The sequence below is a fragment of the Opisthorchis viverrini genome (genome assembly GCF_000715545.1).
Source record: "Opisthorchis viverrini unplaced genomic scaffold opera_v5_313, whole genome shotgun sequence".
Classification (NCBI taxonomy): Eukaryota; Metazoa; Platyhelminthes; class Trematoda; order Opisthorchiida; family Opisthorchiidae; genus Opisthorchis; species Opisthorchis viverrini.
This window is the reverse complement of record NW_008751969.1, coordinates 182620-210546: the sequence shown is the minus strand read 5'-3', so window position 1 is coordinate 210546 and position 27927 is coordinate 182620. Positions and strand designations below refer to the sequence as shown.

General features: G+C 43.7%; 2 protein-coding genes across 2 annotated transcripts in view; one reads left to right on the top strand and one right to left on the bottom strand.

Moving 5' to 3' along the window:
* The window catches only part of T265_14979 (hypothetical protein), a gene marked incomplete at both ends in the record, with an annotated part of 48577 nt that extends 20949 nt beyond the window's left edge, over positions 1-27628 (top strand). Inside the window, 9 exons of the mRNA XM_009176058.1 lie at positions 5521-5838; positions 13511-13603; positions 16327-16620; positions 17291-17683; positions 18815-19297; positions 21120-21152; positions 21292-22116; positions 24254-24344; positions 27177-27628. Coding sequence (XP_009174322.1) covers positions 5521-5838; positions 13511-13603; positions 16327-16620; positions 17291-17683; positions 18815-19297; positions 21120-21152; positions 21292-22116; positions 24254-24344; positions 27177-27628 — 2982 coding nt within the window. The remainder of the gene's footprint in view (positions 1-5520; positions 5839-13510; positions 13604-16326; positions 16621-17290; positions 17684-18814; positions 19298-21119; positions 21153-21291; positions 22117-24253; positions 24345-27176) is intronic.
* On the bottom strand, positions 7-5209 carry T265_09858 (hypothetical protein; the record flags this gene model as incomplete). The annotated part of the gene is made up of 2 exons (XM_009176059.1): positions 7-196; positions 5010-5209. 2 exons carry the CDS (start codon positions 5207-5209, stop codon positions 7-9), a joined length of 390 nt encoding a protein of 129 aa, XP_009174323.1.
* Positions 27629-27927: the final 299 nt, after the last annotated feature.

Below are 27927 nucleotides of genomic sequence, written 5' to 3'. Positions count from 1 at the left end.
ACTGTCTCAATATGGTCCAATGCAGAAGCACGCTGTCTGAATTTGGAACGAGGCTGCGACGTGCTGCATATTGCGGAGGTGTTGTCTGACCTTGATCAACGTCGACTCTCGCTGTCTGGGTTTGATACAAGGCTGTGAGGCGCTGCATGTTGAGTGGGTGTTTTCTGTCTGGTCAACATCTAGCCGAGCTGAGAGTCTCGGTAGGTTTGGGGCATTGAGTGGTTGCTTTCAGGAAGCTGACCTTACTGATATTTTTCAAATCGTTTCCATCTAGCTAATGAATACAGGCAAGGTGCCTCGGTATGCCTACATTATCGCACCATTTCTTACCAGTATTGGCAGCAAGACCCAGTACAATCGCGATTTGGGTACAGGATTATAAGAACACTATCTGCATACTTAGTCACTTTTTATTCGTTTTTCATTATAAGCCTGTTTACCACTTGAATGTTCCATCTTACGAGCCAATTTCGTGATATTCTGTGCCATAAATTTTGCACTACACACTGTACTTCACCCCCTCGGCTTAAGCGTTTCGCATCTTACAAATGTTTTCGCCCCATTCTTTGGCTAAGCGTTGACAGCAAGCATTATTATGAAGTACCTTTTTATACTCTTTCTATAGAGGATTAAAACTGTTTCGGGTAGAGTACCACCTTTCGATGGCGAATTCGTTAAAAACCAAGCAAATCTGGTCCTATTACGGGATTGTCATCTTTTGGAGAAACATATAGACTATCTGTTGTGTTGCAATACATGACCTTATTAGAGAACAAGCCGTGTTAGTGACTGAACTGTGAGACAACAAATCTGTTTTGTCTGTGACAGTGACTGTGTGAAGGTACTGCTTTCGAAAAAAAAGTCATTTTGACATGCTCAAAGCCGGAAGGTGGTTAATTAACCAACACATATTTGGGTTTCCCACATTTTGGCAGATCACCTCAAAGTTCGTTTTAAAATCCGTTGCTGAAAGATTCGACGAACGCACATTCAAAGCTGAGGCTGATTAGAACATTTGAACATTAGGATATCACCGCCAGCGAGGGGAAAGCTTGTATTTTCCTTACTAATATCTATCCATCCTAACTTCAGTGGTGTAATTCTGGGACGGAGAGTGTCATGTTCGCATTTCAAGCAGAATGTGACTATTTGGGGCCTTATGTGAAAGATGTATTGGCCAAAAGTCTGAAAATTGCAACTTGGCTGGTTCGTCTACTCCTGACACGGAACTATGAGTGACGCGTAGGTTAGACAATGCCGAATATCAAAAGGAAGAATTGAGTTCGTAAGTCATGCTAATACACAAGTATCGGATGGGACGGCCTTTGCGGCAAGGTCAGTAGCGGGTACAGATAATCAAAACGAGTGGATAGTCAAAAGTACATAGGCGAAGTAGGCAAATGAATGGGGGGAATTGCCTCGAGGCCAAAGTAGTTTCAACAACGTGCAGTATTTGATGATAGGTTACCAAAAGTGAAATTTTAGAGGATCGACGTCGTATTGTTGTAAGCCCATAAATAATCATCCATCATTAACGATTAACTGACGTAAATAGAAAATCAGGTTTTGTTTGCTTTCCTTAACTGACGCAACATAGTGCAGGCAAGCTTAATCATGATAGCGGATACGCAAGCGTTACCCTCTGTGGCGGTTCTCCACAAAATTTGGTCTTGACTGATGCTTTTCACCAGCGTTTAGTTTCTGCAAACTTTCATTCGGCTAGGAGGCGCATGATTTCCTGCTGATTAGATCAGAATGGTGTTATATTGGTGTCTGCAGAAGATTCAGCCAACTCTTAGCTGAACCTCTGGTTTGGGAGACCGGTCGTGGGATGTTGAAGAATTTCCAATAATCTATTGAGTATAGGGGTTTCATACGATAAGTTAGGCCAATTCATGAATATTGTCGAAAAGCGCTCTACACCCACTCCATTCGTATTGGGAATCAACAACAGTACGTATCACACGGAATCCAAAAAGCCTCTTGAACGCTTAACTTTTCGGCGGCGAGCGGCTGATTGACAGTGTTACTGGATCGCACTCAGACGGGATGCAGTTTCGTGGAGATTCGTGAAGCGCGAACTGTTGATGATTTCCGATAGGGTTCAAACAGCTGCACCCTGCTTTTCGATTGGTTTCGCTTACAGGACGAAATCCAAGATAAAATATCCAATTCTCTTCACACTGCGTATTCTGATAGTCGTGAACCTATTTGTCTGTCTCGTCCACCTACAAAAGTCAGTTGACTAAAGGTTCGTTTTAATGAAAACCAAAATGATTAAGGCAACCTGACACCCTAAACATCTGCCGACTTTTCCTCCGCAACCACGCTACGTTTATTTATTTCTAACTCGCTCGGTTCACAGCATGTGCCTTCAGTTGCCCGACAAGTCTACAACCAGCCAAGCAAAAGTTATCCGGAATTCTATTTGTGTTGGTAAAGCTTGCTAAAATCAACTATTCCTGAGTCTAAAAATTTACGAAACTATCCTAACTGTTTGCTCTTGTGACCAGACCTTCATATGTCGTGCCCACATAAATGCTGATTGGCTGAATACATAATTCACACCTTTTTACTCCCTAAATTCCTTATTGGTTCACAGAGCCGGAAGGACTTTTGGACTGTATCAACCCGAATAAACATCAGTGGCCTTTTACAAAATGGCCTACAACCAGCGGGCGTCCGTGTACCTCCCCTTGGGCAAAACGAAGAGTTTGTAGNTTCACATGAGCAAAACGAAAGAGTGTGTAGCAAAAAGACAGACTGACATTAAATACTGTCCTGTTCATTGATCGTACGATTCCAAAACCTCCTGACACTATAGTTTATAGTGTGATTAGTGTTCGGGAATTGAAAATGTGCAGCTGCCATATTTAGAAACTCGCCACGTCATATTTCACCCGAATTCACTAAATACGTGACTTTAGTGTGGACCTGGTGTGGGCCTTGGGTCCAATCGGTATTTTTACTAAGAGCTGTAAATTTTTACCCCTCTCCAATTTATCTATCAGTCATGGTCCATCAACATTACATGCGGGTGGTTCTATAATCATCTTCTCATTTGACCACCTGTTTAGCTGTTACACGCACCATTTGTGCAACATAACCTGTGGTAACAACCACTCTGCCGGGGAGTCCATTGACCTGATGCGGCATGCACATTCTTGAACGGATACCGGATTACTACTGATTTGCATTTCAGTAGGACGCTAACGTTCGTCTCGCAAACACTGAATTGAAATAACCAAGCCAGAGGTGCTACTCCCTTTTGCAAGTTAGCCATCATTCCATAAAACGCCTTTTTAAAGCACAGGGAGCTATCAAACAAGGTTATTTGCTGTTTGATCGAATAAATTAGCTAACTGACCTACAGGTAACCTTCAAAAAAAACGGATCATGTTCAGACATGAAAATTTAACGAAATGGTCAGCATACTGAACGTAACAGTATGTGATTAATTATGATTACAAGCGGACGCAACACCTGAGCACTACCGATATTTCACCGGTTGTTCAGGTAGTAAAAATCACTCCAAAAACCCTTTGTTCACCGCAAAACGGTTATTCTTATGACGCCCAGTCACACTGAAATCAATCACAAGCTCCATAGACACGCCAATCCTCTTACGTATAATTTGCGTTGTCTTTACTGATTGACTACGACATAAATGAGGCGGGTCACCTAGCACACTTTGATGACCTGCTCAGTTTCACCACATTTCGGCTAAAAGCCTGAAGAGTTGGATGCCTTCCGGTTAGATGCGGGGCTTGAGCGTAGCTGCATTCTGCGAGACGGATGTTCTAGGCATTTGGACGGCTATTGTATCGAGTTAAGTTGTTTTAAAAGACTCATATATGTCATGCTTCTTTAGCTTTAATCATTTTATACATTCTGGAATCTTACAATTTACTCCCATCATTGCTACGGTACAAGTCCGGTAGAGAGGCTTATGATGGGCACCAAAATCTACGCGAATAAAAGGTATTAATGAATGGAACCACGGTCCCTATCATCCGCGAATATAGTGAATGCAGTGAATACATCAACTATTTGGTTGTTGGTCTGTTCGCCGAGCTTGGCAGTTGGATTGCAAACGTTTCATCACCAATCGAGGTCACGTTGTCAGTGCACTGACTTTTGGTGATGAAACGTTTGCAATCCAACTTCCAAGCTCAGTGAGCAGACCAACAACCAAACACCGCACCCGAGCTACCGACATTCATCAGGATTAGTAACATCAACTATTTGCTTGAAACATATGATAGGTATTCATTCTGTATACTCATTTACTTGCCACAAAGTCATAGCTCTTTAGCTGCTCTTTTTGAACTCAACTGGTCCCAATGGTGGAGCTAAGTTCGACGCTGCACTCTGTTGGTCTTTCAGGTGACAAACTATGCTCTGTACGGAGGGGTTGAAACTATTGATTGATTGGCAAGCATCCTCGGGTACTAGATATATTTTATCACCTTTATCTTCTGCCTTCCCTTCCAAAAAAAAACATTTATTCCATGCGTAACAGTACTGATAGTTTCTTACAACCAATTCTGAACAATGGGAAATATCAGGTTATTCCAACCGATATGACTTCATTGGAGGCAATTTTATTCTGTTTCATCTAACAACAAAGAATTCTGGACATTTTCCACCTCTGTATGTCTTTCCTGCTCGCCGTTCTCACCTAATGCAAGTTCCGCATTGTAAAAGCTATTCGCTAGCGTATCCCTATGAACTGTTTTATTCTTACCTAATCCTCGTTCGACATTTTTAGAATTCTTAGTATCTTTCTATACACTGTCTTTGGTAACCGTCAACTATCACCACGATCAACAGCCAAAGGGCTGTTAACTAAACCACTTGTTTTTCGCGGTCTAAGTCCGACTGACAACAGCTTTTCGTTGTGCGAAACTGGGTTCTCATTTTAAAGTTTGGTAGTGCGACCAGGGGATTGGGCATTCCAGTAGCTGCATTCCGCGAGGCAGGAATCAACCTCATAGGGAGTTAGTAACATTAGCAATTTTGTGGAATGTAGGTAGCTCAGGTGCGCTGTTTGGTTGTTGGACTGTTCGCCGACCTTGGCAGTTGGATTGCAACTCAACCCTGCACTGACGATGTCAGCTCGATTGGTGATGGAACGTTTGCAATCCAACTGCCAAGCTCGGCGAATAGACAGACAACCAAGCAGTTGGTAACATGTACTAGTTCCCATTGGGTATAAAGCCCGGTTGAAGCATATGACCAAATATTGTAAGACAGAAATGACCTATTGGTTGATGGAAGGTACCTTACACCGGTCATTTAGTCAGAATCGTCACACTGTGCTCCAGCGTTTTTGATCCGAATTGAACTCCATCGCAGTGGGCTAGATTTCTGCTCGATCAGAAGTGGCGTACTTATCTGGGAATCCCCACAACCGATGCCGTGTGAATGAGTAGGACAAGAACCACTTGCGGATAGCTTTTTATTTGAATTGTTTTATTTACTTCTTATAACTGAGCACCGAGTTTTTTGAATCTACAGATTAAACTTCTCGCTGAACGCTGGAGAGAGGAACAAAAGTGGCTTGGAGCTGAATTAGAGCGCATTGCTTCAAAGTTGGAACAGACTATTCAAGCGTTTGAAGTGAAGCCAGAGAAGATGACTGTGACAAACAGAGTGCGTGAACGACCTAAGTCTAGCACGACCATTCGAGCACCATCGACGTCCCTTGAAGAAACAAACCTCAAGAGAAAATCTGGCCCAATACTTCGACAAAATATTCGACGAGTTGAGAAGAAACCCAACAAACTGGAGAATATTGCAGATGGACGTAATAAACTTGAAACATTGATTTCTAAGGTATGAGATTCCCGATTTGAATATGGTATCCTGTGTAAAACTCCATTAAGGGAAAAGTTTCTGGTTAGTTAGTTATAGATTTTTATCGATTATGCACAACAGTAAAGAAGTGAGTCTGGGATCGGGAATCTCAAACTCTGTATCTATTACTGGGTTTCTGTGAGTCTACTCTGGTTTACCAAACATGAGGTTGTTTTAGCCGCTATATCTCCGGAAAATAGGGCAGCAGTAGAGATGTTGCCAGGCATTGGAGAACCAATTCCTCGCCTTTATAGTTGGCGAGTTTACTCGGGAAGCAGCTGGTACCGTCTGCATAGCCGCAATGCATCAAAAGCGTGCAGTAGCTGAACGATTTAGTTTGCTTTGCCGAGTTATTTTCGTCCAGTTGAGAGATGAAGTGGTATAAGTATTGTGAATCTTAGTTTCCTCCATTGCTTCGAGATTACTTCTTTACCATGCTTTATCATTCACTTGTAAACTCAGTTTGAAATTTTAATTAAACCTATTTCTCCAGAAGGAGCAAGTTTTTGTTGAGTACTGTGGAAATTTATAAATGATACTCATATTCATCGATAGAAGGACTATGGTTGGTTACCATTGGTCAACCCATAATATCAACCAACCTAAGTGAACCAAGTGGATCCGTCTGCAAGGATTGGTTGCCTAAACCGTGATGTGACAGCTCGTGTCCTTGAACTCAACACTCTGGGTTGCTGATCGAACTTACACCACTGATCAACTTGCCGTTACTCAACTCGAAAGTTCACATTTTGTCCAAAATCTCAAAGCATTCCGTGCATGGCTTTCCTGTCGAGGCAAGACGCCTTCAACTCAAGCCAGCCATTTACTTTATTTCTTTGAATTACCCTTTTTGAGATGAACCATTGGCTATGATTAGGATCCCTACTTGTGATCCCTCGATAGACTGCCGAATTCTCCTGGAAGACGATTTTTTCGTTTACAAACTTCCGTAACGACGATAATGTTTGGAATGAAAGAAAATTAATTGCTATAGACAACGACTATGGTCGTTGGTTTGTTTGATGAGCTGAACAATTCGATTGCAAACCTTTCATCACCAATCACGGTGACATCATCAGTGCGTTATTGGGGAGTGTAGCGGTGCGTAGCCATGGGTTAGTGGTTGTGCGTTGAGTAGTGTTACGTGTGTGTCAATTTACGTGCTTCTAGCCGGGAAAACTTTGACCGCGAGCGGTCGGGCGTTCCATTGATTGCACCGTTCTCTTGTGTCCCCGTTCGCCTATGCGAACGTGACCTTTGAGCTTGGCATCCCCGCCATCGTAATCTGGTCGATGCTGGAGTGACCTTTGTCCTTCCGAGTCCCGGCTTGTGACCTTAGTTAGTTTGACTCCAAAGTTTTTCTTGTTTCTTTGTCTGTGAATCCAATATTTGGTCCTCCTTGAGTGTTCTGGTTGAGATGTGTTGATCTCTCGCGCGTAGAGGTGCGTAAATTGGATCCAGTTCAATGCACCGGTTTATTGAACCTGTCGTAGAGTACCATGCTTCCAGAAATTCTCTTCCGTGTCGCGTGTATCCGTATGCCAAAATTTTTGCGTTTTCCAGATTGAATTTGTGGCCTTCTTGGTCCTCGTGTATGGATACCAAGGACAGGGGCTTATGTCTGGCGGCCGCCTTGTGTTCCCTTATCCGTATGCATAATTTCCTCCCAGTTTTTCCGGTGCAGGGTTTGTTGCAGTTGTTGCAGTTGATTTGGTATATCACATTGTCCCCCTTGGTTCTATCTCGGTTGTCTTTCGGTCAAGTGATTAATTTCCTTATGGTGGCATTCGGCTTGTGCGCCACGAAGATTCCTTTTCGAGCCCATAATCTGGTTGCAGGATTACTCGTCTGGTGACTTGTTCTTGCTGTGGCTGTTGTTGAGATGTCTTCTTCTTCAAGCTTCTCTTGATAAAACTCCTTGGATATCCATTCTTCTGGAACACTCTGAAGAGTGTTCTGTGGTGTTGCAGTGTGTTTCCGCCCTCTTGAACAAGGTTTGGACGCAGCTCTTTTTGTGGTTTACTGGATGATTGCTGTTGTAGTTCAGTATTTGGTCCGTATGAGTCTCTTTGCGGTGTACGCAGGTTTCCAGAGTCCCGTCCACCTTTCTGTTCACTAAGACGTCCAAGAATGGTAGCCGATTGTTTCTTTCCAGTTCGATTGTAAACTTGATATCTTCAAACGTTGTGTTGAGCAGTTCATGTGCGTCGTGTACTGAATCCCGTCTCATGATGACAAAGGTGTCGTCCACTTAGCGGATCCGCTGCTTTGGATTGATGATCGACAGCATTGCACGCTCTTACCTTTGCATTACCGCCTCAGCAATAAATACTGATATTGAGGATCCCGTTGGAGTTAGTTTCAGCTGTTGATACATTTGTCCATCGAAGGTAAAGTATATATCTATGCAAAAGTTCAACAGTTTGCATATACTTTCAGGTTTCGTGGTTTCTGTCGTGAAACCTAACAGAAACCTATTTCAATTGCTCGGTTTCTGGGCCACCTTCTCTTTCGCTGCGTGGTGAATTCCGCGCTTACCATGTTTAGTCAAAACGTGATGGCTTATTACCTTACTTCTCTCATCTATTATAATTTCTTCGACTCATTTGATGCACTCTGGTAAGACGGTTACAGAAAAACGAAATTCGTTTGCTATTTTGTAGTTTTTCATTCAAAATTGTGCAAATCGCATTAAAAGAGGTATATTTTCTGCTACTGAGGAAAAATAGTGGAGCCCTCTGTCATTCTGTGAGGGTGAAACCCTGTTTCTTTTGTCGGCGTGCCGGGTGTATGGTCATTCTGCGAAAGGACTCGACGCAGAAGTCTTGAACGCACATAGCAAACGTGCTGGGGGGGGGGGTAATTTGTCGATCTGCTTGGAAAATAAACATAAACTAAGTAACATATCATTTATTGAACGTCCGCCCATCCAGAGAATAGAAAGTCCACCAAAACGGTCTCTTTTGTAGGAATACCACTAAAACTGATAAAAATGGAGATTTAATTAGCTTTAGAAGTGGACTCTGGACACTGGACTTCATGCTGTGTTTCGAAGACAACCTAGTAGATATCGGATAAAATTTGTTATCTAACGCCCGTTGGATCGCGCGGAAACAGATCAATAAGTCGAGATTGGTCGTGGTAACTGCACTGTGGCATTTAGAGGCCAGAAAGTGCAGTTTTATGTAGGGATAAGCAATTATCAATCAAATAATCAGATAAACTTGAAGTGGCGGGAATTTTTTTCATTCTGTCATCCGAAGGCATATAGCCATTGGCAGGTAATGGACACCGAGGCTGCACAACAAAGAATGTTGCATATTAGGAGTTCATTGAAGTCCCAGCTGAATTCTCGTCGGCGAATCAGTTGTTGTCAACATTAGTGCCCAACTGAGTATACCACAACCTTGCTACGGGGTCCAGGTTATGAATATCAATTTTATCAGCTAAAACAGAGTGCATATCTAACGCATCCAAATAGCTAGTGTGAGAGGAGCTGAATCCTCTTCAATTGAGCACATCCTCCCAAGAATAGATCCACTGCAAGCACCGTTAACTGAATGCTACTCTGACCAACTGACTCACAGTCTCGAAATCGCAATTAGCCCATAAACTCAGTCGATGGGTGCGCTGAGGGTTAAGCATCTTCTTTTAAACTCCGGCGTTTTCAACAGTTTGAAGGGTGCGCTTTCTTAGAGCTGTCATGACAATTGCGTTCAACCTGTATACCCAGTCAAGTGGTATCTCGGCAATCGAACGCATTCCGAAAGGTACTACTTGTAGAAGCCAACCGATGAAATATCTCTTCACCCAGCTGCTCGGAATGATAATGACAGCCGCCATACACAAAGCCGAACGAGATTCATTGTGGTTTCCATCTTCAAACTGGGCAGTACAGTACTGGTTGAAACCAGTGGCAAAACAGTTTTGAGTAGCTTGGACAGCTAGTCCCATATTGGTTCGATATCATCTGGTGGTTCTTCCCGTCTATCAATTTAAAAACGTTTGGAACCGATTGAGAAGTCATCGTTTCAGAAGAGCTTGATAAACAATCGGTAGTTTTTATTTGGGCAACGTTTCGCTTTTGACACAAAAGCTTCATCAGGCCAAGTGAGCAGGTCACCAAATTGGCCAGGTTATAAGTCAATCCTCTTCGGATTTTCACACTAGATCCGTATTGAGCGTCAATTAATGGCTCTTATCCAAATTGAGGTAAAGAACAAACTTCGGCGTAGTGGATATCCAGCCAGCTTGATTAGGCGTCAATTGCGAAGGGTATTGGTACCGGTAGCGAAACCCAACAGGCAATGGATCGGGACAGCTGTTATTCCATACAAACCAGGGACATCGGAAGTAATTCGAAGAATTCTAAACACGGTTAACATAAGAGTAGCTTTCCAGAGGGGGAACACTCTGCGCTCTGCACTGGTGCAACTGAAGGATCGCCTTCCGGCAAACAAAACCAGGGACTGTGTCTACAAAATTAAGTGTAATGACTGCACCAAGGTTTACATAGGACAGACGGCCAGGGAACTACACATCAGAGTCGGAGAGCATAGGAGAAAAATAAACAGGCCGCCGGGAAACGCAGATGAATATCAAGCGTTACTGAAAGACTCGGCGATTGCGGAACACGCACTCGACACGGGACACAAAATAGATTTGGAAAATGTTGAGGTTTTGAGGCGAGGACTGATCACCGGGGCAGTAGAAATCGTCAAGCACCCCAGTGTTAATAGAATAGAAGGTGTGGAACTGGCAAGCGTGTGGAGGACGGTTCTGGATCAGCCGAGCTGACACGTGTTGGTGTGCGGTCATCAGAAGGAAGAGTAGTCATCACCTGAATTCCACTTGACCTCAACCCCCTTAAACCAAACTGTCGGAGCACTCATGGCCCCACAAAGACCAGAAAAAATCAATTAGTGGCAACCGAGTTGAATCATCAACTGAAGAACCCTGAAGTGGAAGATTAATGAACCAAACCCGATCAGAATTAATTTAAGCGCCCCCCCCCCCAATCCACCAAAGCAAGATTTTGACAACTTCACTAAGAACCATTAATTGACACTCAATACGGATCTAGTGTGAAAATCCGAAGAGGATTGACTTACTGATAGGTTCCCCGTCTGCCTTATAACCTGGCCAATTTGGTGACCTGCTCACTTGGCCTGATGAAGCTTTTGTGTCAAAAGCGAAACGTTGCCCAAATAAAAACTACCGATTGTTTATCAAGCTCTTCTGAAACAATATCCCGTCTAGTTTCTGTCAAAAGCATAACTAACTTGGCAATTCGTACCTGCGTTTGGAGTGGTTTCTCTTGCGTAGACATCCTCATTTTCAGCATTGACAGTGTAGTGTCAGTGATGAACACGGATTCTTCACAGCGATGAAACCATAATCTGTTTACAGACCTTGCTGTAGAAATAAAATTGACCTAGCGAAATACACCCACTTTCATACAAATTCGGTTTTTCGAGAGACTCATTTGAAATCCAGCTGAATCTTCCGTTTGTGATGTTTTAGTCTTAAGTGGAACATGGAGTTGACGGAAACTCTGAGACTGTGCCTACTTGATAAGCCCTAACAAGGGCGAAAACGGTCGTGGGCTGTCAAAGTGTTTTCAGCAACCTTGTGAGTAGTTTTCTTTATGATATCTCGATAGTGATATTTCGAATATCGTACCAAGTGAATCATGAGGTGGCCTGTGTGCAGCACATTCAGTTATAGAATATTATAAACGAGAGATTCAGTTGAGTCTCTCGTGAAAGACTAATTGATTTGCAAATGAGTGTGATTCTCGGAAACAGTCCAGTTTGGGTTCAAGTAGAACATAAGGTTGACGGGAACTCGGGGACTGCGCCTACTTGATGAGCCCCAGGAAGGACGTAACCGGTCGTGCGCTGTTGAAAAGTTTTCGGCAATCTTGTGAGTAGTTTCCTTATGAAAACCTTTTGTGTCAAAAGCGAAACGTTGCCCAAATAAAAACTACCGATTGTTTATCAAGCTCTTCTGAAACAATATCCCGTCTAGTTTCTGTCAAAAGCATAACTAACTTGGCAATTCGTACCTGCGTTTGGAGTGGTTTCTCTTGCGTAGACATCCTCATTTTCAGCATTGACAGTGTAGTGTCAGTGATGAACACGGATTCTTCACAGCGATGAAACCATAATCTGTTTACAGACCTTGCTGTAGAAATAAAATTGACCTAGCGAAATACACCCACTTTCATACAAATTCGGTTTTTCGAGAGACTCATTTGAAATCCAGCTGAATCTTCCGTTTGTGATGTTTTAGTCTTAAGTGGAACATGGAGTTGACGGAAACTCTGAGACTGTGCCTACTTGATAAGCCCTAACAAGGGCGAAAACGGTCGTGGGCTGTCAAAGTGTTTTCAGCAACCTTGTGAGTAGTTTTCTTTATGATATCTCGATAGTGATATTTCGAATATCGTACCAAGTGAATCATGAGGTGGCCTGTGTGCAGCACATTCAGTTATAGAATATTATAAACGAGAGATTCAGTTGAGTCTCTCGTGAAAGACTAATTGATTTGCAAATGAGTGTGATTCTCGGAAACAGTCCAGTTTGGGTTCAAGTAGAACATAAGGTTGACGGGAACTCGGGGACTGCGCCTACTTGATGAGCCCCAGGAAGGACGTAACCGGTCGTGCGCTGTTGAAAAGTTTTCGGCAATCTTGTGAGTAGTTTCCTTTATGAAAACACCACTGCTTTCCCGTAGTCTCTTTATCCAAAGTGAGGACTGCTCACATCGACCTTATTTGAAAAACAGTTCACACGACAGCGCCAAGACAGCGTGATCACATTCTGCTTCTGCCGGCCCAAAATTTTTCTTCTTGTCAGCTTGTATCACTCTGGTTTAGCCACGGAAACAGCAATTGTTCCGTCAGGAAATGGGTCAAAATGCATGGTGCTCAATATGTATGGTGCTGGAATAGTCTTTAACTGAATCTTTAAGGATTTTTGTAATACGCTCATCTGTCACAAGGCCATCGGATTTTACACAACTTTGGAGATGCAATAGATACTTCAAACATCCATGATTCTCCTTGGATCGCAAGCGCCGTGATTGGTGGCTGCATGTCCAGAAGCGTAAACTTAAACTGTGTTGGCGTAAGGGGCACGCTAAAACACCGGCTTGCTTCGATCATTCCGTCCGTCCACCCCCAGTATTCCGCCTAAAAGACTAGAACGATCGAAAATGCCCATTGAGCAGTAGAATATGGCAGGATGTTCTTGAATCCATGACATCGGTTAATACAGATGGACCCCTTAGTATCATAAATTTGATTATTGTTATTATTAATACATAATTTTAAATTAGAAAGCCATCTGTGCATTGGCATCAAAGTCAGTTCGATCCACCTAAAATCTTAAGTAGCCAAGCAGACCTACAGTTTAGTCAAATGTGGTGAAGTAGAGTCAACACTCAGCAAATTAGTCAACACTTGCCTCGGCAAATGTTATTTCGCTAAGAGAACAACTCTAGCGGTCAAAATGATGTTTGTCAACGGACGGAAAGAATAATTTATGGATTTTTTAAAATACAAATTTCACTCTGAAGCTGAAGTCAATCTATTGTTATTGGCCCCGCTGTTTCATAACGCTGTTGTCGCTACGCCCACCGTCCACAGATTTCGGATGCTTTGGAATCGAAATCTCCACAACCCATCGCCAGTTCACTTCACTTGAGGGAAGATCTGGAGGCAATGAAATGTGAGAACCAGGTAAGTAAAAATATTAGTGTATACAGAATAAATATGATCAGTTTTAAGTTTACTTCTAACATGTGTTCTAAATATGACTTGCAAAAGCCCGTCCCTCCATGAGGTTCATGAAAACTTGGGAACCATCGCATCACTACTTACAAGTAGTGATATGCATAACTAACAGCAACTAGGCCAATTCACTTCGATGAACTTTGCCAGCACTGAGCTTTTAAGACGTCGCTAGTGGACCCAAAGTATATCTTCGACGTGGAACGAAGTTTTTGTTTCTCACAAATGAGGTGTAAAGCGCAAATGTAATTGGAACCATTGGTTTTTCCTCGATCTTTTGAGTATCCAAACAGAAAAAATAACACCAATAACTGCGCGCAATAACTGTGCAATAATTCCAGATAGATTCATCATACAATTGGTTTACAGTTAAGAATTCCAAGTTTCCTCATGTTTCGGTCCTGTCTGTGGCGGCGAAACGGTCGGCAATCACCATGCTCCCGGCGAAACTCAGTCACTTTGGGTTCTGATCCATTCGGTTAAAAATGAAGGTATCGAACTGTCCAGATTTTCCACCCGACTAATTCGTGAGTCCTCATCGTGCGTGACAGCCACCTCTTTGATGTTGTTTGGGACGCAGGCTGGTCCGCCTGTTAGACACAGATGTATGACCTGGTGTAACGGTGATACTGCTGATGAAGGGTATGTGAGTAGTATGTCTTCTCGTAAATCCGCTTCGCGTCTCTCGAAAAGTGAGATCTCTTACGGAATTTGCGGAGTCGCTTTGTAGAATTTGCTTGCATTTAAGTAACAGTCAGTGAATATCCAGGAAAGTTCAGGAAGACGCGTTCACAGAGAAGATGGATACCCAGTTTTGTAACCAAGATGCATATGACAGTATTGCTCCCCTGTCCAATAGTCTGTCACTGTTCAGTTGACACTTTCTAATAAACAACTCCGCAGAGAAGGCCTTCTTCTTTTCACTAGAAGGGGTCTGTTAGATGACGCTATGCGTGTACTGGGATCCGAATAGGTGAGAAGAACTGCATAATTCAGATGGCCACATCAAGCTGAGCCATTTTTCTAGCCGATAACAGATGTTCTGGGCAGTGAATAGAACCAAGTAGACCGGTTGAATTGCCCCTGCTGTTGTTCTGAGCATAACTCAGTGTGACACCCAGACGTTCGACATTTACCAGGCACCGCAGATATGCTAAATTCAGCGTGCGAATGTCTGTTATATGGTGCCAAATTCTCGTCAGCAATTCCACTCAACTTGAACTGCTTCCAATGAATACTTCTTAGTCTGTGTTCAGAGGAAGCACGTGTAGCAAGTGTGATTTTCTGGACATTCTGAATGGCTGGGTAATCATTACTAGTAACTGTACCACTATTACTGACAACAGCTTTTCAAATTTTGTAAACTGAGATGTTTGTTGCAGGAGAGAACACGTTCGACATCCCCAAATGGATCAGTAGTTCATACTCGGGTTTAATAGAAACGGTCATTTAGCAAATCAGAATGGTGGCGGTATGTTTGGCGTGGATTCAGCATGGATTTTCACCGACTACCGTCATCCCATTAAACTTGCACGCTTGAACTTGAAAACTATCTTAACTTTGTTTTCATTACGGACTAGGGTGCACTAAGACCACGTCAGCTAATTCATACAAGCCACTGACCACTCATAAGTAGTTAGAAAGTTTTGTCCTGTTAGTCCTCGATCGTCGTTGAGACTTGCTAAAACATGGGTTCATGACACCTTCTGGGGGGGGGAGGGGCGAGATGGCTAAAGTGGTTAGAGCGTGAATTCACTGACTGAAAGGTCCGTCTTGGAGCCCAACTTCTGCCTCTCGACTTCTCCCGTCTAGGCTTGGGCAAACTGGGAGTATCTCAGCCCTCGTGCTTCCTTCGTGTTGCATGGCAGCCAGGCAGCGAAAGGGTGTAACAGCTGAACCACCGACACTACCTAATGAATCTCAGCTAGTGCGACAGCGTTCGCGCAGCTACAACCACACCTAGACACTTAGACATCCGATAAACTTTCAAACCCCCCTCTAGGTATTTCTCAGGTCTTCCGTGTAGGTAGGTGACCGATCCGGCAGAAATTCTTGATCATCCGTCAGTAGTCAGTGCTCAGTTGAACTTACGAGCAGGTGGAATCACTTTCAAAAGCCTCACAAGCCCACCTTCAGACTAAAAGTAGTTCAACAAGTGTCAAATCCAGTCGAGTTGTTCACCGTATGTGCTAATATCCGGTCAACCAAGTAATCTGGACTTAACTGGCTATGGAACTTCATTAACATCACGTGACTGATGTTATTTCTCTCAGTTATTCACTTTCCAGATGCATTTCTGCACTCGGTGAATGACGTGGAAAGTAATCCATTGGGTGGCACACATCGTTTCGTCGTATGACCACGAAACCTTTGCAAGCCAGTTGCCATGTAAGGCAAACAGATCAAGTGCCATTTGATTTTCAATTAATAGGCAGCAGCACACTGAATCGCGTCTACTGTTCAAGTGCCAAATGACCAGGGTAGCACTCTTGATGACCAGGCTCGTAGAACTGCTGTTGTGTAGGCGGGCGGTTAGTTTTTGCTTCCATTCACGGGCATCTATCATTTTTTCACAATATTCGTACCTCCCAAGTGATAAGTGCTCCCAGGTATAAGATGTCCAATACTGACATCGATCTAACTGAATACGGTATTGAATTTTATGACTTTAGCGCCTTCGCAAACGTTTGGTCCAGCTGAAGTCCCAGTCATCATTAACAGAAGCAAAGAAAAGTCAGAGTTCAAGTTGTCAGCCCGCACCTCGCTCACCGCGCTCGGGGGAAGGTTGTTGTCACGTAGTAGCAAAGTCACGTACGTCGTCAATGCAAGCACTGGAATCACGCTGCTTCCAGGCTTGTCGTGAAGCCGAGCGCTGGCGTCGTAAGTGGAAAGAGCAACAGGTGGAATTACAAATCCAGCGCGAACGTTTGCAAACGTTGCAAGTCAACCAAAAAGCCGATCAAAAGGTATGGAAGCAGTCAAACATTGATTTCTTGCTTTCGCTTTAGATTCGTACAATGTGGCTATCGGTGTACGATCAGATCGTTCAGTCTGAATGTTCTTGTCTAGTTGACTTCACTACTGCAGTTATTCGGTGACTGGTACACAAATTTGTATGGCCTTTCATAGAATGAACGAAGCTTTCCATCTTCAGTTTACACTTTCCTTCGTTTCCTTCTCTGAGTTTTTTTTAACATTGTCTGAGTCATTAGTTTCAACACCATCCTAGCTGTTAGGCGAGGACGATGATGATGAATGGTCAGATTTTTCTGCGCTTACGTAGTTTTTGTTACGTCCTCTTAGGACAGGAGATCGAGTTTTGACCTTTCTTGAAAGGAAGGAAGCATTTTTTTGCCTTATTGCGTCTAGAGATGATCCCTACTGTGACGTGGGGGCCTGATGTAACATGGTTTGGCTGGCTGGATTGAATTATCCTTATACGAAATGCTGTATGAAGTTCTTCTGAAGTGCGATCAAAACTCAATCACCCTTCCGGATTTACCTGGATATCAATTATGCTGGTCTAAACTTTGATGTACTCGTGGCGGCCCATGTAGAATCCTGCCTGACATATCTGCTCCCAGCAGATCTATCGACTCTTCGGTGATCTTCACAATTCTTCGACATTTTCTTTAGCTTCGCCAAGAGTTCCTACATTCTGTCTGTCAGCTGGTTCAGCAAGCTTCCAGGCATATCGATCGTGTTGTGCAAAAGCATCTAAGTAGCTTGAAGAAAGGTGACGTACAGCTCACAAAGATGTCCGCATCACCCTGTCATATGCTGCCTGATCCCACAAAGCGAAGGAAAAAGGCGTATATTCCCTCCGCTATGGACCCAACCGTGTCATCACTTCAAACGCCTTCGAAGAAAAGTGACGTGCGCTTTGATCCCACTGGAGATGGTCAGTCCATCCATTCGAAGGAGCTATCAAATTCATCAGAAAAATGGGCCGACAGGTTGCTGCCAGGGAGCCAAGACGGTCAAAATGGCTTTGAAGTTTATGCCCACACAAACTGTAACAACGTTGGGGTGAGTTTCCTGTTTTCATTTCAAGTGTCCATGAGATCACTGTTCAACACTGATGCTTCGTTGTCGTACAACCCTGATTTATTTGACAGCCTTATTGAGAAGGAATGAATAAAAATGGACGTGGAAGAGACTTAATGCTGGCTCACCAGGCAGACAGTCATCATCATCGTCATCATCATCATCATCATTGTCAGCTGTAGTAACCGCGTGCTCGTCGTACAGTGGTTGTAGCTGCCGCAGTTTCGTTCACAGATGATTTTGGGGGGATGGGTAGGTAACTGTGCATTGCAAGCGGGAGCTGATAAATTGTGCATAAATGCGGCACTGTCAGTGGACTGTCTCGGAGTCCCCATCCAGGAAGACGGCAATGACCAACGCATTCGAGTTTGCTGGTAATGGCTTTCATACTTCGCTGCCAAGTCATTGTTTGACCGCCTCTGGTTCTCTTCCAACCTTCACGTGGTTGTGCGAAAAGAGCCCTTCGAGGTCGACTGGCATACGCAGCACGTCGCCAAGCCAGCGCAACCTGTGCAGTGTGATAAGTTCATCTATCGAGGGTGAGTTATTTCTCCCGAATACCATTCGACGTACTTCAGAATTGCTGATCCGGTGTTCCCACCAGATTCGGGCAATGCTCCGAAGACAGGCAGTCATTCAGGCAATCTGGATGTACACGGTTGCAAGCCATTTTTGAAATGCGCCTCCATACTATTTCGAGTAGTCCTTGGAAATAGATAGAATGACGTTGTTTTTAGTCAGTTTCTTCACTCAGAAAACCGGAATTTCGCAGCAGTACCTAGAACAACTTCTCAGTTGTGTAGGTGTTGCCCTGACTGACTGTTGGTTACTATAAGGTACGGAAGAACGGAAACTTGGTGAAAAGTGATCATAAGTAATGGATTTGGTGACTATCTCGCATATCAAACTGTAGCACAGTAGTGCTAAATTATCCTCTCTCCTCTGAATAGCTTTTGTTCAGGTAGCTATTCAATAAAATTTCCCACCATCATTTCAAGTCTCATAAACGTTTTTTTTTCAGCTAGATTTGGAAATTTTCGAGAAACTAGTTTTATTTTCTATATGATTCGGAGAAAAAAGAGTTTCTCAAGTTCCACTGACTTTTCCCCACAGCAGTTATCCTCGAGCTTAGCACCCGTGTCACCCAACCACTACACCGAGGTAGTCACTCCCCAGAGTACCTCCCGCGGATGCCGACCGGTGGAACTACATGCATGGTCTGAAATTCATCAGGCGTTGGCTGAGGAATTCATCAACGAACTACCGAGTGACACAGTTACGAAACACGCCGACGACGTGCCCAGTGAAGACGATCGGTCAATCATCGATTCCGTGGCAACCACGTCGGACCGCTTCGAATCCGACGAATCCAGTGAAGTAAGGAATGGTTCAAGTTTCAGACAGCACTCTGAAGATAATGAACAAACTCTCTTGGGCGATTCCGTACCGAAAGTTCGATCCCGGAGTACGTCTGCCTATTCTGGAGTGAGTGTGGGGAACGATCAGAACGATTTGAATCGCTGGAATGATCTGCGCGCTGCTGTGCGCTACGAACTGGGGCGCGTTGTGGCAAATGTGCTGGAACAAGCTAAACAGGTAGGTGTGAAAGTATCCACCTCCAAAATCAGCGAATAGCATTCTTCCGAGTTTGTTTCATCATCATCCTTCTCATTATCAGCTGTAAAAACCGCGTGCTTGTCATAAAGTGGTTGTAGCTGCCACAATTTCGTTAATTGACGTGGATTGGAGGCGGGAGCTGATAAATCGGTGCGTAAATAAAGCACTGTCGGTGAACCGTTAAGTGGGGGAATTGGGAAGGGTTCTATGCATTGAAGTCAGTAGCTTGGATCCCCGAGTTCCATCGGATTGGGCCATGTTCGACAATGCCTCCAAACATTGATATGGTCCGTCTCGAGGTCCCCTTCCAGGGAGATGGCAATGACCAGCGCAGGTGAATTTGCTGGTACTGGCTTTCACACTTCGCTGCCAAGTCACTGCTTGACCTCCCCTGTCTCGTTTTCACCCTTCGTTTAACCGTGCGAAAAGAACCATTCCAGGAAGTCGGTCGACCGGCATACACAGCACGTGGCCAAGCCAGCGCAAGCTATGCTACATGATCAGTTCATCTATCGAGATTGAATTACTTCTCCCGAATACCATTCTGAGTACTTCAGGATTGCTGATCCTGTGTTCCCACCAGATTTGGGCAATGCTTCGAAGACATCGATGGTCAATCACTGAAAGTCTTTTGACGTCCTCGGCGCGCAGTGGCCAGGTTTCTGATCCGTGTAGTAATATGGAGCGCGCAGCAGCATTGTGAACTCGACCCTTGACGGATAAGCTGATGTCACGCCTATGCCACGGATGACGCAGGTTTACAAAAGGTGCTCTGGCCTTTCCAATCCTGATGGAAATGTCATCTTTCGCTAGACCGCTGGGACTGATACAGCTGCCCAGGTAGACAAACTTGTCTGCTATCTCAAGTGGCTCATCCGCAAGCATGAGGCTAGGGTTCAACCCTACCCAGTCTTGCGTAGCACTCTACAGGATATGAAGCACATATCAACCAATGATGCAGAAGTATCAAGATTATTTTATGTTGTTTGCATTACCATGAAGTCAAATCCAAGGAGAGCTATGTCATGTACGTACTTGACACCTGTGAGCGGGCGCCTCAGCTCTTCGACCCCACAGGTATTAGAGGACAATGGACGAGCCATGGACCATTGAGATAACATGATTTAAAGCATTTTGTGTCACTAGTTAGAATGCCTGCCTACCCTGACCGTACACACGCTTAGATCATGCAAATCCAATCAAATCTATAGTCCTCGAATTCTTCAATTTTTTTCATTTTTTCGACTTTTTTCACTTTAATTCTGGAATTCTGCGTACTGATACACTACTGAAGTTGACTGCACTTTTGGTCATGACTGCGGATATAGCTAAGGACAGCAAAAACGAAATCAATCGTACACACAAAAGATGACTAGGTTATGATTCGCTTCCGGCAGTATTCCTGACCGGCTTTATATTGCGATCTTGAAATTCCCTGTACAACGACATGACAGCTATTATCCTACCCATTTAACCTAAGTCATTGATAACCGATTTAAAAAAAAACTGAAATCGGAAAAGGGTTGAGATGAACTATTATCCTACCCATTTAACCTAAGTCATTGATAACCGATTTAAAAAAAAACTGAAATCGGAAAAAGGATTGAGATGAAACCATTGCGTATATTCCATTTACGTGAATGCCTTTTTGGCTCCGTTTGTAAGCGACATAGTTGTTCCAAGACCAGGTACAGTTTTCTATTTTGGGATTTGTTTTACCACTTTTGAAGAGGTTCTCATGTTAAACAGCTTATCTGCTCACATATCCTACTGAAATGTTTTTACTAAATCTCATCCGTAGCAAGACTCCTTGGCTCAAGAATGTCTCGAAGCCGTAAGCCACCCTTGTTTTGTTCGTTGGCTGCCAGTCTTCACACAGTTCTCTCCAATGTTCCGTTCCTCACACACTTTGGATCTTGTCTCGTTATTTTACCCCATCATTAACACATCCGAACGTCATTCATTCCATCCAGATTACGGAGCTACACCTTCAAATAACCAATCCATCGGTTGGTCCACTGGAGACTCGCTCCCGCATACTCTCCGCAAAACACATTGATCAGCCCTTGGAATGGACACCAGCTTCCGGTGAAAGCAATTGTCGAGATGCTCAACTGTTTCAACAGCTGGCCCATGCAACCAGAATGCGGGACACCAGCCCACCACTTGGACGGGATCCGCTCATTAGTCCTGAAGCTATCCAGATCACAGTTCCACCCACTTTGATAACTCCCTCAATGGAGCCCACTGTTCTAGCCAGTCCGGAAGTAATGTCGGCGCCACATCTTGTTACAACTTCACCCCCTTGTCAAATGTCCGCTTGCAACACACCTCCGAGTACTCATCCACTGGTTCCACCGTTGCTCAATCGAGAACTGCGGGTGAAACGGCCCGAACCACCCAAGGTGGTTGAAGAGGTGAAATGGAAGGTTGCGGGTGCAGTGAGTCAACCAGCTCCAACGAAAACTGTGCGTCCAGCAACTCGTCGACCTTCCGGACCTGTGCAGCAAATTGCGAAGAAAGATGTAGTTGAATCTACGCATTCGGAGAAGCTCAACCCTAGAACAAGCGCTGACTGCTTGTCCGCCCCTACAAGTTGTGTTCCCAACTGTCTTCCTTCGATTGTACGCTATGCCGTTTGTGATAAACCCAACGGTAAAACCGAACCGGCAACAATCAAGGATATGCTACGAGAACAAGCAAATACCCGATCATCGCAACTAGCTCATTCAACTTTGTTAGCAAAGCCAAAAAGTGTACACACACATTCGTGTGTACTTCCACCCCTGAGAAATTCGGTATGTTGTTGTGTGGGAAGCTGATTCTATAAGGGTCAGACAGAACAGGTGATCCGAATCAGATTTGTCCCCTCTGGAAAGACCTCCAGAGTATGGTCTTCCCTAGATGGGAGTTCACCATTGAAATGTACCTTGGAATTCAACTTAATGGGGTCCCTTTCGAGAGCTATACTCTTTTGACAGTAGTTTAATCAGAGACTGAAATGTAGGCTGATAGTTTCGCTTTTGGTTCCCTTCGTAACGTTTATCAGGCAAAAGTCCTAGCAAAGCATGTACAAACAGATAAAACCATCAGGTACAGGATAGTTCCATAATCAGGATGTCACGTTGGGCATCAGTTTAATTCATTGATGGATTTGTTTATTATTGTCAACCACTTTAACTTATACTGTTACAATAGCATAGTAAGTGAAGAGACCCTCTCGACAGTAGGAACTTTTCGTGCATTGTTCCTTTTTCCGCCGACTTCACTTCGCCATTTTCCACTAGAAGCAAGGACATAGTTCTGGGGTCGGAAGCAACTGTTGGCAAGGCATTTCACATTGTTCGTAGCACCGTGACCTTGGTTAAAATCCCTCCTGACAAAACTATGGGTTCCTAGAAAGGATAGGGCAAATTCAAAAGAATTTTTGGTTTTTCGACTTGGTTCGACTCATTTTCCTCTGACAAATGGCATCAGTGAAGAAGTAGTAAGGTCAGAATACAGGAATGTATGTTTTGCTCCTCTGTTAACGTGTTCCTCGGCTGATTACTGATGTATTTATCCAGTTGGTACATTCAGAGTATTCCACATAGGGATAATCATCGAAAGTCCAGCCACTCTAAGCTGAATGGTGGAGAAGTCCCCATTCTCTTTCCAGCCCAAAAATAAAAAGTGAGTGATGTTTTGACTGAGTTCATGGGACGAAATTTGCCAGAAGAGTCGGCTTCATCATTACAGTCACTGGAGTGTTATTTTTGACTTCAAATTCTTGTATGGCATCTGGTAATGTTAAACGAAGGGAACACAACAGCTATATTCCAAACAAGCGAGTGCGAGTGCGAATGTACGACGGTCTCAAGCTATTTATTGGAGGGACACCGTTTGAACTTAGTCCAATGCTGGCGCACATGGTCTGGCTGCGACGTGCTGCATATTGCGGGGGCGTTGTCTGACCTTGATCAACGCTGACTCGCACTGTCTGGGTATGATACAAGGCTGTGACGCGTTGCATATTGAGGGGATGTTGTCCGTCTGGTCAACATCTAATGGAGCTGAGAGTCTCGGTAGATTTCGGGCATTCGGTAGCTGCTCTCAGGAAGCTGACCTTCCTGATAAATTTGATGTTAGACGAATTTCATCAATAACTTGTGGACTGCCAATGTCAATGTCTTAAACACAAACCCGGCCCATTTTCACCACTGTCAAACTTTGGAGGAGCGTTTATTGGTGTCCCAGAACCTAAGAGTCTGTGTGCCTTTTTAAAGTCTCGATGTTAATATCTCTCTAGGCAGAGGAGGGCAGAATTGAAACAGCACTAAACGTAACACACTACTCACAAGGTTTCTGAAAATTTCCCGACAGCCCATGACCGGTTTCGCTCCTCTTGAGGCTCATGTGGCATGTGCAGTATTCTAGTTTTCTTCAAAGTTGTGGTCTACTCGACTATAGAACGGGGAGATTTCGGTGCACTCTCATTCGTAAACTACTTTGGTTTGAAAAGAAGATCCAACTGAATACAATTGAATCTCTCGTTTACGGTATTCGGCTTCAAGCTAAACATGAAGTTGAGAGAAGCTTGACGACTGTGCCCATCGGATGAGCCCTTAAATGGATGAAACCGGTCGTTGACTGCCGAAGAACTTTCAGCAACTTTATGAATAATGTGGACAATGTATTGCGATATCTTGAACATCAGTCTGGTGCAGCACAATCAGTTAAAGAGGGCCGTTGTAAACGGGTAATTCAGCCGTATTCAGTTGAGTTTTCTCTAAAAACCAAGTTCTTGCGCAGGTGACAGTCTCTTGAAGATTCAGCAATCTTATAATTTTTTAGTCCGATAATTTTTTCGATCTTTGTCTTTGACCATGACTCAAGCAGGCAAGTCACAGTTTCACAACAACTCCGATACGAACTGTAGTTGGCCGGTACTTTCAGGTCAAATCCGACATTATCACTGGTGTTGAGGACAATGACGTGGTCTCCAAAAGTGTGAAATACGTTACTGTGTTTAGTGCACAATACAACGGTGAGAGATTGGCTATTCGAACAAATAGCTACATCAAAAACGATGATGAGGCTAGCGGGGGCTGGCCGAAATTCTGTCGCATTTTGGAAAGTAGCATAGCTTATAGAAGTTCCCACCTTATATCAGCCGAGTCTGGGTTACAACTTTGGGAACTGCGTACCATCCAGACAGAATATTCACAGCAAATGAGATTGGAAGCCACTCTAGAGTGAAGGCCGTGTACTGCTGGCCCACTGTGGATGTATATGGTGATTGTAAGTAGTTCGTCTACCTCGGTATAACGAAGTGCTCCACACCCACGCACTTAAACGATTCACGGGCTTGTACGAAGCCTGGGCAAATTTTACGCACAATTATTGTGTAAAAATCTTATGAGATTAGACTTTTTCAAAGAATTTCGGTGGGACAGGACCTATGTGTATTTTACTCAACCTTGAGCGGACGAATACACTTCTAGAGCAAAAAAGCGACCGAATTGTGTCTGAAAGTGGATGAGAAAAACAGGCAGCACATTCAGTTGCCTGAGAACATCACAAACGAGAGATTCAGCTGGGTTTCAGGTGAGTCTCTCGAAAAACAAAATTAGTTTGTAAATAAGTGTATATTCGCTAATTCCGTGCAATTTGGTTTCAAGTAGAACATAAGGTTGACGGAAACCCGAGGACTGCGTCTACCTTATGAGCCCCAAATAGGGCGAAACGGGTTGTGGGCTGTCGACGGATCTTCAGCAACCTTATGAGTAGTACATTACAAAGAGATCCATTGATAATTCTTTCGCGGTAGGTTAGACGAGAATATAAGTGGGTTTCGGCAAACTGATCACAATAATGCTACATGTGCATGAATTTTGAAACTCTTCAAAAATGGACGCATATTGAAAAGATCAAATGTCATATAAGTACAGTGTGCCATCTCCTGAGCGGTTGCGTGGATAAACACATAAATGTATGGAAACAAGCACCATATTTATCGATAGCTTGCAAAATATTATTGAGTGCGTTTTCAAATAATAAAACAGATAAGTTATTCTTCTCAAATTTTGACTGGCTGATATGCAAACTTTCTTACAGTTGTCTTATGTTGAGCGACAAATCAGTGTGGCTCCACTAATTGGGTACTTTTTCGGGAAACTTCTCCAACACAAGCCTAAGGCCCAATACCATTTGAAACGTCGGATTGGTGTTGTCCGTATTGTACATTTAAGAGATGCATCTAAATGAGCGAGCCTTTACAGTGACTCGGTCACTGGCTTACCGGATGAAAATTAGGGGCGACTATAACAATGTGATATTCATCCTACGAGAAAAGGTATTGTTGGTGTGAGGTCGATATATCGATTTCAGTCAACTCTACCATCTTCGGTGATAGAAAATGTCAGAAGACCTTTTCATAGGTTTCTATGTATAGTTTATCTTATTCTTATAGTGCACCCATCTTTGTATCCTGCGAGTTCACTTTCTGAGTGTGCACTGCTCCTAGGTTGACTAACCCCCAGCTGCACTAATCCGTATTTACCAGTCCCTTGTTTTGGTCCGGATGAAACTTCCATCCAAATGGAGGACGGGCACTCTTCCGAGTACCACTTCTCATAATGTATTGTGTACTTATTAAAAGGGCGACCTCAGAAAGGTAATCACCCTTCTTATCAATACAGTCGTGGTTTCTTTGCATTGTAGAATGTAGGCTGTAGATTGTGCACGCACTAAAAGCTTGACCTGTGGCTCAGCCGTTTTGGGTTGCACAGTAGCGGGTTTATTCACCCACAAGCTCACTAGTCCTAATAAGTAACGGGTGGCCAACGGATAAACAAAACCACAGTGTAATGCCCAATTAAGAGGAACGATTCGGCTCTGCGATACCGTGTTAAATGTTCTCGTTCTTCTTCATCGGGATACTAGTGATATTTGCAAGAATCTTTACAGTAGGTAGATAGGGAATTCAGAAAGTCTGCGGCTTGGGTCATCCTTAATGGGAGTGGTTCACTTCATTGCGGTCTCCTACCGGAATAGCAGCAGTTACCTAGAATAACCCGCCCTTCGATATTTGTCAGTGTGCTGATGCGTGGTCCGCTCCCTCACGCTTGTTGTATAGCCTCTCACCGTGAGTTCACGTATTTTTACAATAAAAAGCTGACAAACATGTGTCAGACAAATATTCTAATGCGTCTTCTTTGGATAAATTTGTAACGATATCAATGCCAGTTTTCCTTTATGCTCTCGAAAGTTGTGCAAACGACTTTCGTGATATTTGAAATCCGGATGAACGGGCTTATTTAAATATATAATTAATGTTCAGGTAGAAAACTATTCACAATACAACGTTTAAGAAAATACCTTGAGTGGTGGAAGTTTTCACCCGTCATACGCTAGCAGGTGTCCGGTCACCGTTGAACTAACTAAACCGTTGGGCGCAACAGATATCATGCTCTTTCACGTGCGCCTGTTTGACCAAACCGTTTCGAGAAAGCTAGAGTGATTAAAAAATAAAGCAGTAATTTTTCGGTCACCTCAGCGATGATTTTGTGAACTAATGGAACTGACAGTCATCATATTGGAGACTACAGCAAACCAGATCTGCAGTGACCTTCTAGTCACCAATGTCATATGTACTTATAATTGCAGTAGCTCTTCTTTAACACACTCGTTTCATCAAAAAGCTAGAACGATAGACTTTGACCATAAAACTTTCTCCTTTCTCCCCTTAACAGCAATATACGTCTGGCGGTATGAAACCAAACAGAAAAGTCTTCTGTTTGCTTTTAGTTTGTTCCATTTTGTCCGACTGCACGTATGCCCCGTGATTGACGTTGCAATTTGTTTCGTTTCTGTTTAGACAACTATCCCACCAAGCATCAGCGATCCACTGCCTATCGCTGTGAGCCCATCGCCCCCTTTGGTCGCACCCTCAAAAGTTCAATTCGGTCTGCACCTGGGTCCTCGTCTTCCTTTGAGAAAAAGTCGAGCTCTGAACAAAAACGACAGACTGTTCGCCGGCCTGGTCCGAGTAATAAACGCGTGCAGAGCAATGAATCAGTCACCAAGTTCCATTCCAGTTCCGAAAATTTCGTGAAGAAGGCCTCCAGTGGCACTGATGCCTGTAGGGTGGTTCGTGTGACAACAGAATCAGCGGACGGAGTACATGCTAACGAAAATAACTCCGGTGGTTTTCCTCGTTCTTCTCCCTCACATATCGGCTTCGACTCTTTTTATGGCTGTGATTACACTATCCCACAGGATAATTGCTGTTGTGGTACGGCGTGTTGCATTATTGATCCTTTTGATTGAACATCCCTTTTCTCTGCCAGCCGGTGCTCCCCGGCCCACCACAATGAATGAATGCCTTCACATTCTCCTGCCAAATTCGGAATTCCATTTTATGTTACTAGTTATTTTGATAATGTCAACATTTGAGTTGTATTCCTGTGAGCAGGATGTCCCTCCCCATGGAAGATTTTTGCGGCTGATCGAAACATTTTCATTCATTGTATTCAAACGATGTCTGAATCCGGACATTGCGGAGAAGAGCCATATAGCTTTTCGGTTCAATCAGAACCTTTTTTCGGTTTTCCAATGCAATTTTGGCA